This window comes from Leiobunum rupestre, chromosome 5 (assembly GCF_980474605.1).
Source record: "Leiobunum rupestre chromosome 5, qqLeiRupe1.1.hap1, whole genome shotgun sequence".
NCBI lineage: Eukaryota > Metazoa > Arthropoda > Arachnida > Opiliones > Sclerosomatidae > Leiobunum > Leiobunum rupestre.
The window spans coordinates 8,409,259-8,425,183 of record NC_143388.1 but is presented as its reverse complement, the minus strand read 5'-3'; the positions used below and the strand labels follow the sequence as shown (position 1 = coordinate 8,425,183).

Genomic DNA, 15,925 nt, shown 5'->3' with positions numbered 1-15,925 from the left:
CCAGCTCCTGATCAAGTATACTCGATAACCCTACTCGTTAAAAATATTACTCGAGGTTTTTGACTCGAATAAGAGAAAATTTCCCCTAAATCAAGCACTCGATTACTCGACTCGACTTGAATACTCGATGAAAAATAATTTCGATTTCTATACCCGACTCGATTGCCTAAAACCACTATTCGCACAGTCCTAGTGAATTCGAATTGGAGTGTAACAAACATGACTGTCACAGCCACCGTTACACCGACCTTCAAATCCAAAGACTAATAATATAACATTTGGACCTACCATTTGCAATATATTCAAGCACAATCACAAAAAAATTAAAACACCTCGAACTAAATATGTGGTCCAGGAGTGATACACAGATTCTACGACAAGACCGCATCTCCCTTATGCACCACTTGCCAGGCGGTTGAAGACATCGATCACATCGTAGTCCACTGCCCAAAGTTCCTACCCCTTCACAGAGCCATACAACGCAGCTTACAAATTACAGAAAACTATACTACATCTCACATCCGACACGCAATATACTCTGGGAACCTGCCTCTCCTAACATCTCTCCTGGATGTCTTGAAACTATATTGTGTTATAAATAAGAGGTATCCCTTCAATAAATGACTGATTGTAAATTTACCTATACAGATGCAGTGAAAAAGGCTCTCTCCGAAGTCCGAATGCGATACTACCATGCCGTAGATCACAACAATCAGCAGGATTTGACGTCTTTAGCCCGAAATCAGTAGCAATACCGCCTAAATCGAAAGCTCTTATACCACTAGATCTTACGATTACATTTCCGGGTAACACCTACGGTCGTCTTTCGGGCAAACAGGCGTTAATGGAAATGGGAATTCACATTCCAGCTGGGGTTATAGACTCCGACTTCCGTGGCAATATAGCAGTCCTTCTCTACAATCTCTCTGCAGCCACCATCCATATTGGACAACACCAAGCGATCGTCCAACTCATCTGTACAACGATGCCGGAAAACCTCGAAATATCAGAAGTCGACTCATTGGACCCAACCGAAAGAAATGATCAAGGATTCGGCTCCTCTGGAATATAATTCCACAATCGCGATCTATTATTTAAATCAATATTCAATCCTATCAATGTATAACTAGATATTCCAATACTGCCTATATTTTCTTTGTTCTATGTAACTTTTCAAAGCTTGTACATACTGTGAGTGAGAAGACTATTTTGTCCCACACACCGTCACTGAAATAAAAAAAATATATGTGGTCCACGACCCCGGCCCGCCACGGGACCACTCACCCCCCTCCGATTTAATTAATAAACTGGTCCGGGAAATTTTTAAACTGGCCATTTGTCCACTGCCACCGCCTTATTTCCCACTGGCCCTGGATTAGTGATTTAGTTCTACAAAACGTTTACTTCCGCCAATCGTTTAATGTTCTAGTTGTAGTAGAGAAAACTAAACAATGATAAATTATTAGGTGGTTTCTTTTCGTCTGTACTCTTTTTACCCTAAAACGTTTTATTCGCCTGTTCCGGCATAAGTCTATTATATTGTTCCAATTAGTTGTAACGGAGTACGGTAGGGTAGTGCACTGTAACCTTGGAGGAGAGAAAGGGAGCCCCTTCTCTCCTCCAAGCTGTAACGGACCGGGGACTCGGGAGTTACGGGGCATAGAGAAAGAGAGAGAATACGGTAAATTACGAGGGTCTTCTAGGCTAAAGCAGTAGTCTTAGGTGATATAGTATTGTCCAGAATGTATTGAAGTTACTAAGAATATTTCAGCATAGCATTAACCCCTGGTGCCTTCCTCACAGCTTTAGGGGAGAAAGTTCGTCTGCATTTAAGGTGCGTTCAAGGTCATACCAGCAAACTTGAATGGGAAAGCAGACGAATTTAAGCTACAAAGGCTGCGAGGATGGGAATCAGAATCCTGTAGTCCAATATTCTTAGTAACTTCAATACATTCTTGGTATTGTACTATTCTTGGGATGCTCATAAAATAAAGTTAACTATTTTGAATACGTGTAAAATTAATGTTACCAACATAATCTAACTTCTAAACATGTAGCATAGGTTTTTTAGGCTTATAAAATTACTTTAGAACATTTTACATGAGATCAGTTTATTAATTCATAAGCTAGGGGGTCACTGGTCACAGTGACCAGTTTAATAATGATTAATTTAAGGGGTCACTGGTCATAAGGACCAGTTTAAAAAAAAATTATTTCCAAGGCTGCCAAGGAGAGTGACACCAGAGATACTGACAATATAGAGATATCGTTAACGTCGGCGCCATCTATCAACCGGGAGAAAGCTTTTTCTTCCCGTGTTTATTTGTAGTAGGTTTACGTTTTGAATGAAATTCAATGAATCATATGTGCAGCTTTAATAAAGAAATACGATTGCTTAGAGGATTTTCAATACAATTTATTAAGATAAGATAAAAAGTAAGTTTTTAATTAATTATATTTAATTATTTTAAGAAAGTTCATATATTAACTATTTTTTATGTTATTTTAGACCTTTGTTACTTGAATCAGGGCCAGAGGTTAAATTAATGATCATTAATCCAAGGGTATTTCTGGGATAAATAATTGGAATATTATTAATCCAAGTATATGTTATCGAAATGGTTAACGACTAAAATGTTTGGTAAGTATTTGTTAATGTTGAACCTTAAGTAATTTGCGATCTAGATGTTTCTGGGCTTTGTCATACTTGTGGTTTAAATTATGTTTTTCCAATGTACTACGAATGGAAAGTTGTACAAAAAAATTAATTATTTCTTTCAAGTAATCAACACATGGAACATGCTGATGCATCTCATCTTTTGAAATAAACCAAGATTGATCGATTGTTCTTGAAATAATTCTGGTAATCCTCTCTTTGACTTTATTCATTTGTATTACCATTGGGAAAAGTTTATCAAACTTGTCCTTGATCTCAGATACGTTGCTCTGGAATCTTTCAGTTGGTATTGTCAAGCCACTGAATGTTGATGTATCACGAGACTTAAATGATGCTAATATATTTGACTGGTTGAGTGTTTGTTTTTCATCTACAAGTTTGGTTTTGCATTATTCACAATTGTGGTTTTTATTACAACGAGATAAGACATATCCTGAAATGTAAGATAGTTTGTTTTGTTTTCCAGGCCCTTGGCTTTCAAGTGAACTTTTACAAATTTGAAAGTCTTCCTCCGAACATGCCCTGGGATAATAATTATTTGCTGATGGAAGACTTTCATCATAATCATCTGGAATTATTATATGGGTCTTATATAAGTCAATGTTAAGAAGGAATTTGTCTCAATATTAGGTTTAGTAGCCTGCTGAATTTCAATTGTAGGAATTTCCACTGATAAAGAAATCATGTTAAAATTTAATAGTTGTTTTGAATGAAACTGTTTACAATCCTGTTCTGTAGATATAGTTTCGCTGGAACTTGCTGCAACTGATAATATTGTTGCGCTCTTCAGGGGCGTAGGAACGTTCTAGAAGGTGGAGGGGGCAAAGTGAAACCAAAAGGGGTCTGGAGAATGGTTTTTAATTTTTAATGGAGTGTAGCTTTTCCGAATGCATTTGTACATTTTTCTACTATATACATAGGCGGGAAAAGACTGAAATTTAAACACAGTTGAGGTTCTATAAGCTTTCTATGCTTTTAAAATGATAATTTGAGCCTTGCGAAGATTTCAACTGAGAGGGGGGAATAACATTAGTTGCCCCTCCTAGTAAAATTCTAGGGAGGTGCATTGCAATCCTTGCCCCCCCCCCCCCCCCTGGTTCCTATGCTCTTCCACCATTTCTACAGACAGTTTACTAGATTCTATTTGAAAATTGAGTTTTAACTTATGACCCCGTTACCAATGTATAAATTTCATCGTACCAGTTGTTTTATAATAGTCCTTGATATCATTTTCTACTAAGTTCTCCGGAACCTTTACGTTTGAGCAACTAGCTAAATTATCATTCCCTTGGGAAATATGTTTCATTTAAATTAACTTATAAATAAACAATACTTAAAACTCAATTTTTACTTGTTGGCTTAAATTCATTTGAATATATTGTTGGAATAGCGTTTGATGTCAGTCTGTTTTTGGTTTTACTATTCATAAAACAAGAATCCTCAATGTAGGGCGCATATTTTATTATGATGTAAATGTATCGCATCTTTCAAATAGATAGCTTCTTCGGACATTATCAGCCATTTCTCAGAGCTAAGTTTATTGAAAAACCACATATTAAAGGTAGGCCTAACAAAAGCTATTAATTAATTTTTCCCACCGTTCTTTCTCTTTTGGAAACTTAAACAAGGAGATCCTTTGCTTTACATTGGAACTGTTACAAAATTTTACAGAACAATTACTTCCAGGCATATTTCTTTATTGATACAAACCCTCAAGATGATAATTTCTAAGCCAAAACGCGTATATAAATTTTTGCGTCTGAAATCCGCTGTTTGGGATTTCGAAAAATACGCTTTCTCCCGGCCGTTAGGCGTCGCTCCGCTCAGGATTTTTTTAAAATTCCGGGGGTCGCTTTTCAGGCGGAGTTTCATATCTCTATATTGTCAGTATCTCTGGTGACACTGTGACAGACTTATCATGGATTCATGGAAGATGCTGGATTTGAATCGACGGTCGACTGAAGTGGGAAGTCTGAAGAAGTTAATGATTCAAGATTGAAATGTCGCGAACGTGGTCTCGACTATATATATATCTTTATGCGAATTGGTTTTAAATTTGTTTTTAATTTTAATTTTACGTTATGGAGTGGGGCAAAAGCAGAGGTCGTGGAAGAAGTAATACACAAATAAATAGAAGTGAGAATTTTTGTCAGTACTTTCAATATGTTAAGGCCTAGTTTATATTATTAATCCAAGGTTCAGGTAAGGGTTGAGGTTTTTAGTTTCAGTTAGATTTTGGTTTTCTTTATAAATTTTAATTGCCTATTTTAGTATATAATTGACATTCTTTTTTTTTACTAGGATTTAGTTGATTCTATGATATAAGTTTTGCATATATTGCATAAACTTCACCTTTTCACGTCCCCTCTGTTGCCATTCTGCTTATTTTGCGTTTAAGTCCTAATCTCATGACAATGGCGAATTAAAATTGATTTAATTTAAATTTATAACAATTAAATACGGATAAATAAATGTATGAAAGTTTTCATTATAAAGAGCTTGATTTTAAATTTAAATCAATTTCAAAGTCAAAGAACTGTGAACAAACAAAATTTTAATTTTAATATATTATAATCAAAATTAAACAAAACCTAAATATTTTTTATTGGTTTTTCTGGAAGAGAGTTCCAAATCGAAGGACTCTAAAATTAGCAAAAGTAGCCATGGCTCTCTCACTTTTTCTTGGGTGTAATATATAATTTTTTTTATGTTGGTGTGTATATTATCACTTTTGTGAAATTATCTAGTAAATCAAACCACTGAAATACCAAGACGGTTTGAAGAAGCATGTGCTCAAATCCAGAAGTCTCTTGAAAACTATAATACAAAGCAAGAATCAAGTGACGATGAATCAGAAGAAGAACAAGAAAATGAAAAAATTTTACAAAAAGTTTTTAATGCCTACGAGGGAGAATCTCAAGGGCATTCAGAAAGAACTCAACAGTTTTTATCAGAATCACTTACTTCTGGGGGAATTGTCTGCCTGATATGTATCGAAGCAGTGAAAAAGTGTCAAGCTATTTGGTCCTGCCATTCTTGTTATGGTATATTTCACATGCCTTGTATTCAGAAGTGGGCCACTGACAGTATTCAGTTTCAAAAAGCTGCCTTAGAAGATTGCTCATTTCAAAAAGCACCAATTCAATGGTTTTGGTAATATATTAATTTATGATATTTAACTACCTCTAATGGAATCTCTTTTTCTAAAATCATCATTATAAACTTTTCAGCCCAAAATGTAGAAAAGACTATGCTCCAGAAAAGAAACCTCAAGTTTATACTTGCTTTTGCTTAAAATCCAAAAATCCTGTTTATGACCCTTGGCTTGTGCCTCATTCTTGTGGACAAGTGTGTGAAAAAAATCTAAAACCAGATTGTGGCCACTCCTGCTTGTTGCTGTGCCACCCAGGTGAGCTCAAACAAACAAATCATAACTGATTATTAAAAATGAAAAACCTTTTAAATTTTTTTTCAGGCCCATGCCCCCCTTGTGCTCAGACCGTTAGAGTTTCATGCTTTTGCAGCAAACAACCATCAACCATTAGACGTTGTGGCAAAAAAGGCTGGTCTTGCTCTAAAATATGTAATCAAAACCTGACTTGTGGTCAGCACAATTGCGAAAAGCTATGCCATCCAAATGACTGTCCTTCCTGCCCGAAACAAAGCTTACAAAAGTGTCAATGTGGGAGGAATAGTACACAACGTCTTTGCGCCGATCCAGAATGGCAATGTGATAAAGTCTGTGGAAAACCATTCTCTTGTGGTCATCATAAATGTGAAATCATATGCCATTTTGGATCTTGCGGAAGCTGTCCACAGTCAGGTGCTAGAACTTGTCCGTGTGGTAAAACAGAGCAGAATTTGCCATGCACGCAACAAATACTACCCTGTGGTGACACTTGCGACAAGTTGCTTGAGTGCAATATTCATAGATGTGCTCAAAGATGTCACTTAGGTGTCTGTGGAAATGTGTGCATTTTTTTTTAGCTCTTGAAATTATTTAATATCTGTTCGCTTATTTTTTTTCTGTCTTTATAGTGCCTTCAAGTACGTACAAAACGCTGTCGATGTGGGGCTAAGGAAAAATCAGTTCCATGTTCCAAGAATTTCACTTGTGATACTAAATGTAAGAAGATACGGAACTGCAAAAAGCACACCTGCAGCAGAAAGGTTGAGTGTTTTAATTTTTTTTATTTAATTATATATTGTTTAGTTGTGTTAGATTGTCTATTACCTCTGATGTGGAAGGTGTTTGGTTTTCGGTACAGTACTTTTGAAATGGTATTTTTTGTTGCTTGCATAAGTAACACACTTGGTTTGGTTTTTGGATATTAGAGTGGTATTGATCATTTTTCATTTATGAAAGATTTGGCTTGATTATATTTAGTGGTATTCAATGAAATTCCCATCAATTTCAAATATAGAGTTTGTGCTACCACAACTGGTATATCTATGTTGTGGTTTCTTTTTACACTGCCAAAGCCAATACTTTTTGTGAGGGAGACAAGACAGTCAGGGATGTATTTTATTGAAGCACCTATTTTCATTATAGTTTTATCTTAAATAATTTGTTGAGTGTCAGCAAGTGTTATTCAATTTCTTTTTCTCAAAAAAATAAAAAATCAAAAAAAATTCTAATTCTAAAAACAATTTAAAATTTTTTTTCGTTTTCTTTTAACTTGTCGACTTGAAAATTTGTGATTTTGCTGAATATCATTTTCTGTGGTCTTATTTGCACAATAGAATATAGAACGCCAAATATATACAAAACTCAAATAGTCAATTTAGGCCAGATATTATGCTTATTTATAGGGTTGGCTGATATCGTAATTTAACCGATTCCGATACCGATACCGATTTCATGTTTCAACCAATACCGATACCGATTTTTTTAGCGATATGGCAAATCGGTACCGATACCGATTTTCCCGATTTTTACCGATACCGATTTTATACCGATTTCCACGGATACCGATTTTTTACCGATTTCTTTTTGCCAATTGTACAATTCATTAGTCATTACTAATGACTAATGAATTGTAAAACCCATTGCCAATGGTCTAAATAAAATGAAGGGTGGGTTGTATTTTGAGAATAGCTGATCGAATTTAGAAAAAAATCAAAATAATTAATTTTTTAAAAATGACAATCTCCAAGAAAAACACATGAGTCGCCGGGATAAAAACCACGCAACTGAAGTTTGAACTTCAAACGCCTAAGGTTAGCGGCGCCATCTACCACGACTTGAAAGAAAATCGGTTTTAAATAATTGGGAAAAAATTGGGTAAAATCTGTATCGCAAGTTTTTTTTATATAATCGGGTAAAATTGGTATTTTAGACGCGAACTGATTAATCGGGAAAATCGCGATATCGGTGACCGATACCGATTTCATATCGGTTTGGGCCCAACACTACTTATTTATGTATTCCTTATTTTTTTTTGTCATTTGCAGACTTAAACATTTTTTCCATTGTTGTTGAATATGGTGCTGCGGATTGGCAAATACCAAAATTATTTCAAACCTCATTAAGGGTTCGACTAGTAACCATACCTTTCTTAGTCCATTGTCTTACTAGCTATGGATCTCTTTAGCCTACAAAATAAACTAAAAAGATATAAATTCCAAAATTAGGATTTTTGTGTAACCCGGAAATCTCAGAATCAATTCGAAAAATTTCAACATTAGTTGACAAACTTTGAAATTTTCAAAATCAGTTTTGGATTCTGTACACATAATTCATTAGTTATACAATGTCCAATCCCTTAACTCGTAATAATTTAAAGTAGGATTTCAGATAATGGTGAAAGTAAAATTAATTTTTTACTACTATGAATTGTCATGCCTGCAGATAGAATTGTGATCTGTAACATTTGAGAATGCTTCAGTATAACTGAAAGTTCTATACTTAAACATTATAAAATAAAATGATAATTTCAGTGTTGCGAGGGAGACTGTCCTCCATGTGAACAATTGTGTGGTAGAACACTGCCTTGTAAAAACCATAAATGTAACAATCAGTGTCATTTAGGTAATGTATTTTTAATTTTTTTTTTGGAAGAGCTGTCTATATTTTTAAAAATGATTTATTTAAATTTTAGGCCCTTGTTACCCTTGTCCTTTATCAATTGATATATCATGTAATTGTGGGAGAACTAAATATAAAGTTCCCTGTGGTAGGGAAAAGGTTACGAAACCACCAAAGTGCAAAGAACAATGCAGGTATTATTTATTTCACTTGAAAGCACAGCTTTTGAACGCTTATTGTTGCAAATTTTTATTCAAGGTAAGGGAAAGTAGTTGCTGAAAGCTAGGAGCAACAAACACAGCACCCCACACGTACAAGGAGAACGCAACCCATCAAAAGTCATGCATTTTCTTGTGTAAATTTTTCATTGGTTAGACGCTTTAGCGCCTGCTGCTGTTGGAAGGGGAAATTTCTGAAATTTTCTTCCCCTTTTCCGTAAAACGTTCAGCGTAAAGGTTTGTCCAATGAAATTTGTACACAACACTGAGTTAGTGTGTTTAAAGGCTAACTGCGTTCTCTTTGTGTTTTTTGCTTGTAGCTGAAAGTGTTTTGTGTTGCTTAAAGGCATAAATCAGTTTCCTAATTAACTTTCCTTTTTTATATTTAAAAAAAAAAATCCGTTATTTGGATTCTAAGCTTGAAAATAATTTCACAGTTTGGCAAATCCAGTCTGAGCCAAACAATAAGATTTTCTTTTTTAATGTACAGCTCTTTACCTGTATGCGCTCATCCATCAAGGGAAGCTCACAATTGTCATTTTGGCCCATGTCCACAATGCAAACAAATATGTGGTAAAGCTTTGAAATGCGGCCATAAGTGTTCAGCAAAATGTCATGACAATGTTCTAGTGAAAATTCAGTCAGATAAAGTAAGATTTTGGTAATTGGGTCCTTCCATGTCAAATTTACAACTCATACGTCCACAGGTAAGCTGATTTTAATGAAGTGTTAAAAAGCAAGATTTAATTTTTTCAAAATTTTAATTAATTTTCCAAACTAAAATAATGCAAACTTCCAAAATCTGTAACGGTTTGGAGTGCAATAATTTAAATTAAAGGAAATATTTTTGTGCAGAAAAGTCGAAAATCTCAAAAAAATATTTTAAAAATTTTATGTATCAGATAATGATTCTTTTGAAATTGGAAATTTAATAAAAATATTGAAGTGTGATTCAATTACATGTTCCCCATTTTTGGTCATTATTTATAGTTTGGCCATGAAGATATAACCTGAAATTAATCTTATTCAGTTTCTTGAAAATTTTAACCCTTCAAAACAATTTAGGCAAATAATGTTGCCACGCTAAATTAAGCTTAAATACATAGCTATTGAAAAATGGCTTAAAATTGTAAATTGAAGATTGCCCTCTGAATGTTATACACATTAAATTTCAAAACAATTGTTATTGATAAAGAAATCTGTGGTATCTGTTGCCCTAAAGCCAAAACTGACGAAAAATATTAATATTTTAAGGATCAATGATATGTTTGGGATATCAACTCCGTTATTTCAAAATGCTATAGTTTTACAACTATTTAATTGATTTTACAAATAAATCAGATAGGGCCATTATTTTGTTTCTAGTTAAGGTGGTTAAAATCTCATTAGAATCAGCTGACCAATGTTTGCCGAGTTGTCAATATGCATGCACTTGTCTTTTGGGATCTTTTTTAAAATATCTTCAAATGTGAATTTTAGAAGAGAGCTGGACCATGGGAACCGATACCTGCTCCTCAAATTGAAATTAAGACATTTCCTTGCCCTCAATGTCCAGTGCCATTGCCTTTGGTGTGCTTGGGCGGGCATGTTGTTAGTAGTTTTCTCTCACATTTATTTAAATTGTATTCAGAATCTAAAAACACTTCCATGTAGAAACATGATTTTGCCTGCTCTGAATTGAGACCATGGTCCTGCGGTAGAAATTGTGGACGGACTTTAATGTGTGAAAATCATACTTGTAGCTTTGAATGCCACACTGTTGAAAACGCAGCTAATGACAAAAAAGTATGCACATTTTTTATAAGATCTTTTTAAGTGTAATTTTTAAACATGTTACTTTAGGCTGGATGTAATTGCAAACAATGTGAAGAAATGTGCAGCAAACCAAGACCAAAAGGTTGCACACATCAGTGTCTAAAACCATGCCACACTGGACATTGTAGGCCTTGTCAGCAAATGCACCGCAAAACATGTTACTGCCAGCTCAATGTGGTTTATGTTGAATGCTGCAAATGGACTTCATCTAGTGAAGATGAAAAAGAAAACCTGCTTTGTTGTCAAAATCGATGCCCAAAAGAGGTTTGTGTTAGCGATGGTATCTTTCATTTCTTTTATGCTACTTACACTCATGAAACTCAATATTTCCAAATTACTATGCGTCATCTCTATATCCATAAAGTCAGTAACCTTAATCATTCCAAAATTGAGCTGTAATAGGCGCTTAAATAAAACATCTTCCCAGAAATTGCCAAGAAGTAATATTTCCGACAGCCAGGACTCATAAGTTACTATTTATATAGTGCTTGTTGAAATATTAGAAAGCTGGAAACTTTTCTCGAACTTAACATCGGTTTTTTGCTAAGCCTTAACATGCCAAAAAAGTTACCCGGTTAAAAGGAAACGTTTGTTGCATACCGTACTGCAAAAGTAATATGTTTAGTTCTAAAGGAATTAGTTTTCATCTTTTTCCGAAAGATAATTTTATACGAAATGAATTAACTCTGCCTCCATGAGAAGCCTTAAAATTGCGCGGTAATATAAAAATATTCCGTATAATTTTAATTATTTATACCATAAGAGGATGATAATAATAATAATATTATCTTCTTATACTTAGTTTTAGTAACATTATATATTTTACCTTAAAATATATTATCGAAAATTAACATTAGTATGTTCCTTATACACGTGAGCAGACGCATTTCTTATCTGACGCAAAATTCTCATGAGGGCAAAAACGCGTCTCGAATTGGCTAAAGTATGACTTCTTGGCTAGCTATTCTAACCGTTTAACCGACCGACCGGAAATAGTTCCTTCCCAGATGAATTTGGAGAGGGGAGAAAAAACAGAGTATCTTTTATTGAAGCGTCCATTGTTTATAAATATCTGAATAGCATAAATAATCAGATTGATTTTAGTCATTAATGCAAGACTAGAGATTTGTTTCAAACTTTGTTGAGTCTTTTTTTATACATCCCATTTGTTTAATTTCACTTCAAAGCTGGTGTATCAGTTCAATTTTATTTTCCATCTTGGATTACTCTCATTATTTGTGTAATATTTCCAAAACATCATTCATCAAATTGTTAAGTTAGGAGTACAAAATTTCCTTTCGCAATGCAATTACAGATGGTGTGTGGTCACCGTTGTCCTCTACTTTGTCACAAAAATGCTTGTCCTGGAAGGGAATCTTGCAAGAAAAGAGTTACAACTCGGTGCCCTTGTAAAAGAATTAAACAGGAAATATTTTGCAATTCAAAATCTGATAAAACTTCAGTGAAGTGTGATGCTAGCTGCATGGAGCAACAAAAGAAAGACATTGCTGTTAAAGATCAGAAAGTAGAGATGAAAATGAAAGAAGAAGAACTGAAGCAGAAGCAAGAACTGGAGGAATATGCCAGAAAATATGAAGGGAAAAAGAAACGAAATAGAAAAAATAGGGATATAGTTGAAGATAAATCTGAATTTGATATTAAAATGATAATCATATGTGGGTCTATTGTTGTTGCTGCCTTAGCAGTGGTAATTTACCTAGCTATGTGATCATATCATGCTCAAATCAGCTTTTAATATTCTAATTTGTTACAACTATTTTTCATGATCTAATAAAAATATCTACGGTTTTCAATTAAATAAAAGCATCTGGCTTGGTTTTGGTTTAATCCTGATAATTACAGCAGCATTTATGTCACAAAAATGGAAGGTTTTTAATGGAATACAGTTTTTATCACAGGTACTCTTGCAATAATAAAAGCTTTCATGGTGGAATGAGCCTTGAATTCTGTAAAATAAATAAAACATTGTATTTTCACTATATGGGCATAGTTAAGTTGCTAAAGAACTAGCTAAAAAGAATTCCAACGCGCATTGAGCTTTTTTGGAATTTTCAAACTGTTAACATAATTTTGGCCATAGTTTAAAATACATGCAACACTCATGCAGCACAGGTTGCCAATTCCTTTAATTAAAAACTGCTCATTCCAAAATAAAAGTGAAATGCTATGCACAATCCTAATCATTGTATTGAAGAAAATAATATTACTCATTTAAAACCATAAAAACGAGGCATAGAAATTTCACCAAAATGTGCTTTAAATGGCAGAAAAACAAACTAACCCACCAATGTTGTTTTTAAGTTAACATTCAACTCCTTGATTTATGACAGTTTCAGTTAAGAATATTCTCTGTGACAGAAACACACATTTTCTCAATAGTTAAAAAAATTCAAATTTTATTCGCCTAATAGCTAGCAAATACTATTACTTCCAGTTCCTTAACACAAAGATCTTTGTTTCAAAAAAGGCACTTTTTTAAATAGCAAAAATTATCTTCATCTAGGATATTCGGTGGTAAAACAAACAAAAAAAAAAGACTAGTTTAAACAACATTCCTAAGTACTGTACTTTCTTTGTTAGTTGCGTGATTGGGCGAACAATTTCTAAAATATATTTCAAATTCAACATTCATAACAAAAATATTTGATTCTTACTTTCTACTATAAAGGTAAAATTAATATTTAAAACTTAACAATTATTTGAGATTCATTATTTTAGCAAGGCTGTAGGAAGGCCTTCCGGCTAATTCTAATATAATATATAAAAGAGGTACTTATTTCTAAAATACTAACTGTGAATATATTTATATATTAAAACATAATGTAAGGTATATTGCCATGTCTTAAATCAGGATTTTGGTTCCATTAGCCTTTAAAATATATAATTTTAGCTAACCTTCTCGGAGGAACCTGCATTACCCACTGTGAGGTACAGATCATGAAAATCCCAACATGAGGTCAAATGAAAACCCATATTGGTTAATACCACCACATATTCAGACAAAGCAAACATGGTGTAAACTATAAAAAAATATTTACAATTATTTTTTTATTTGATATAATGTTACTGAGTGATTGCAGTTAATCCATGTCATATTTAAATTTCACTCTTACCATTATAAATCTCAATATTTTCAAGCAAAACATTACTGGAGCCCATAATTAAGAAGAGTAAGATCAAGTTAAATATTAATTTGAACTTGTAGTTAGTGTAGGGAGCTGTTGGCTTGAACGTGTGGCATGCAGGGCTTGCCACCACCCTCCTACGCATTGTAACCCGGACACCGAAATTAATGGCTTCAAAAGTCGCTTGACGACTTAGGCCTAAGGTGGTGCCTTGGGTATTAGCCTAGCTGACTTGTAAATGTTTGGTGTAGTTAAAATTGAAGCGACTAATTATATATTTATTTACACTTAGGAAGAGTTAATATGTTGAGACAATTCAGAGGCACCATAGTCTTGTTTTCCCTAGTCATGAGAGGCTGGGGTAGGAAAACTGTCACCCGCGTGATTTTCAAAGCATTAGAAGAGGTAAAATTTAGGTAACCAATGAGACCCGTGAGGTAGATTGGGAGAAAAGCTAAATTTGTCTTAACATTCGCCTGAAGTATAAATAAATACATTCTTGCTGATAGAAATATCACAATACGACATGGATTGACCTTCTTCTTGGTTCTTGTTGGCTAAAACAAAAAAGTCCAGCACAGAGACATCATGCCAAGTGGTGTAACTAAGATCAATGGGGCAAACCAATGACGGTCATTTTAGTGCCTCTTGATCATGGAGTTAATTTCTTTGCATGTCCCTTATTCTCTTTGTGCATACTTTTTACGTCGGTGTTTATACCAAAAGTGTAAAATATATCTCTTTTACAATAAAAGTTATCATTAAATTGAAGTACACCAAATCATGGTTAACAATTTAACAAATTGTCAAGAATTAACAATGAAAAAGGCATGACCAGAAAACATTGCTTGACTTTTTGTTCTTTATAAATTCTTTCGCTTAGTCATAGGTTATGAAAATTACCTCCTGGTAGACAAAATCTGTTATGCTTTATGAAGAAGAAAACTGCTGAGAGGGAAGCCATAATGTTGACCAATGCAAGCAGAGATTTCATTTGTAAAGACTGAAATTCCTTTATCAGAGTAGGTAAACATGTAGCTAAACTTAACAATATAATTCATAATTTTTTAATAAAGTTATAATACCTTAGCTGTTAAAGGTTTTCGAGCAGCAATTCTAGGCAGAGAGCAACTAAACAGCATATACGTTAAGGCACTAACGACGAAAGTGATGAAACATTTTTCGTGGGCGGCTAAAAATATAGTAAAAGATACAAAGGGCTGATATTGTTAATTGTTAATGTTTTAATACATACGATAGTTTTCGGACGATGAGATGTACGTGAGGCCAAGTAAGCAAGTGTTTTCAATTATATGCAGTAGTGAAGTTATGGAGGCTAACAAACTCCATAAAGGCTCATCAATTAGGAGTCTCTTGTAGTACTTTTGGTACATTGCTGCCACTAAAAAACGTGGTGCTGCGTGTATTCCGATTCCAATTCTCCACACGTACTTTTGAGGAACAAATTCCCCTATTGCTGCACTTATAGACGGAAGTAGGTTGAAAACCTAAATATCCATTGTTACATTACTCAGTTATATCTGAATTAAAACTTGTGTTTTACCTTGCAATGGGTTGATGTAGATTCCTCAAAATTAAAAACAAGTGACCACATAATACAAAAGAGGAATGCAAATAAAGGCATTGAAACTGTTGTCAGGGACAAAGTTCTAAGCTTAATCTTAATTAAATAATTATCTGGATATTTATTGACATTAAGCATTTTTACACTAGGTTGAATGTTATTTTGAAACACCATTTCTGAATTCTGACTAAATGGCTAAGGCCTAAATGCTATAGTTATAAGAGTTTCAATAAATGACTTAGAAAGGGACTTATTTTAGTACATTCTTCTTTTAACATTCTATGGGTGATTCTAAAGATTCGAAATGATGTTCTTAATACTTATATCTATTTTTTCATAATTATTTAAACAAAAATAATTGGCCCATTTTATATTATTTTCTACCTCCATTTTCTTTGGCCATACCCTTCAAGGCTGGACATAACCAGGATAACCTTTGTAATTTATAAAAAAATC

General features: G+C 33.9%; 2 protein-coding genes and 1 long non-coding RNA gene across 4 annotated transcripts; 2 read left to right on the top strand and 1 right to left on the bottom strand.

Moving 5' to 3' along the window:
* Positions 1 to 2,345: 2,345 nt before the first annotated feature.
* On the top strand, positions 2,346 to 4,029 carry LOC149943484 (uncharacterized). 2 transcript variants are annotated; one of them, XR_016480953.1, is made up of 5 exons: positions 2,346 to 2,436; positions 2,510 to 2,641; positions 2,783 to 2,863; positions 2,937 to 3,027; positions 3,144 to 4,029. It is a non-coding gene; the product is annotated as an uncharacterized LOC149943484 (long non-coding RNA). The 2 variants fall into 2 exon arrangements; XR_016480952.1 differs by having other exon boundaries at positions 2,937 to 4,029.
* A 543-nt stretch (positions 4,030 to 4,572) lies between these two features.
* LOC149943483 (NF-X1-type zinc finger protein NFXL1) lies at positions 4,573 to 12,574 on the top strand. Its single transcript, XM_090174395.1, has 12 exons — positions 4,573 to 4,813; positions 5,425 to 5,830; positions 5,908 to 6,086; positions 6,153 to 6,646; positions 6,716 to 6,847; positions 8,618 to 8,708; positions 8,779 to 8,899; positions 9,414 to 9,573; positions 10,403 to 10,513; positions 10,577 to 10,708; positions 10,766 to 11,002; positions 12,054 to 12,574. The coding sequence occupies exons 1-12, from the start codon at positions 4,759 to 4,761 to the stop codon at positions 12,465 to 12,467; spliced, it is 2,532 nt and encodes an 843-aa protein (XP_090030521.1). The 5' UTR covers positions 4,573 to 4,758; the 3' UTR covers positions 12,468 to 12,574.
* LOC149943482 (acyltransferase PGAP2-like) lies at positions 12,521 to 15,841 on the bottom strand. The gene is made up of 6 exons (XM_090174396.1): positions 15,449 to 15,841; positions 15,140 to 15,392; positions 14,970 to 15,076; positions 14,788 to 14,896; positions 13,655 to 13,779; positions 12,521 to 12,705 (listed from the first exon to the last, which is right to left on the bottom strand). Exons 1-6 carry the CDS (start codon positions 15,641 to 15,643, stop codon positions 12,682 to 12,684), a joined length of 813 nt encoding a protein of 270 aa, XP_090030522.1. The 5' UTR covers positions 15,644 to 15,841; the 3' UTR covers positions 12,521 to 12,681.
* Positions 15,842 to 15,925: the final 84 nt, after the last annotated feature.

Bases quoted from the DNA above. Each gene is read 5' to 3' on its own strand.
- LOC149943483 (XM_090174395.1), top strand. From the start codon at position 4,759: ATGGAGTGGGGCAAAAGCAGAGGTCGTGGAAGAAGTAATACACAAATA. The intron at 8,900-9,413 runs GTATTATTTATT...TTTAATGTACAG, and splicing joins AAGTGCAAAGAACAATGCAG to CTCTTTACCTGTATGCGCTC. The intron at 10,709-10,765 runs GTATGCACATTT...ATGTTACTTTAG, and splicing joins ACGCAGCTAATGACAAAAAA to GCTGGATGTAATTGCAAACA.
- LOC149943482 (XM_090174396.1), bottom strand. From the start codon at position 15,643: ATGGTGTTTCAAAATAACATTCAACCTAGTGTAAAAATGCTTAATGTC. The intron at 15,393-15,448 runs GTAAAACACAAG...ATGGATATTTAG, and splicing joins CTACATCAACCCATTGCAAG to GTTTTCAACCTACTTCCGTC. The intron at 12,706-13,654 runs GTTAGCTAAAAT...TTTATTTTACAG, and splicing joins ATGCAGGTTCCTCCGAGAAG to AATTCAAGGCTCATTCCACC.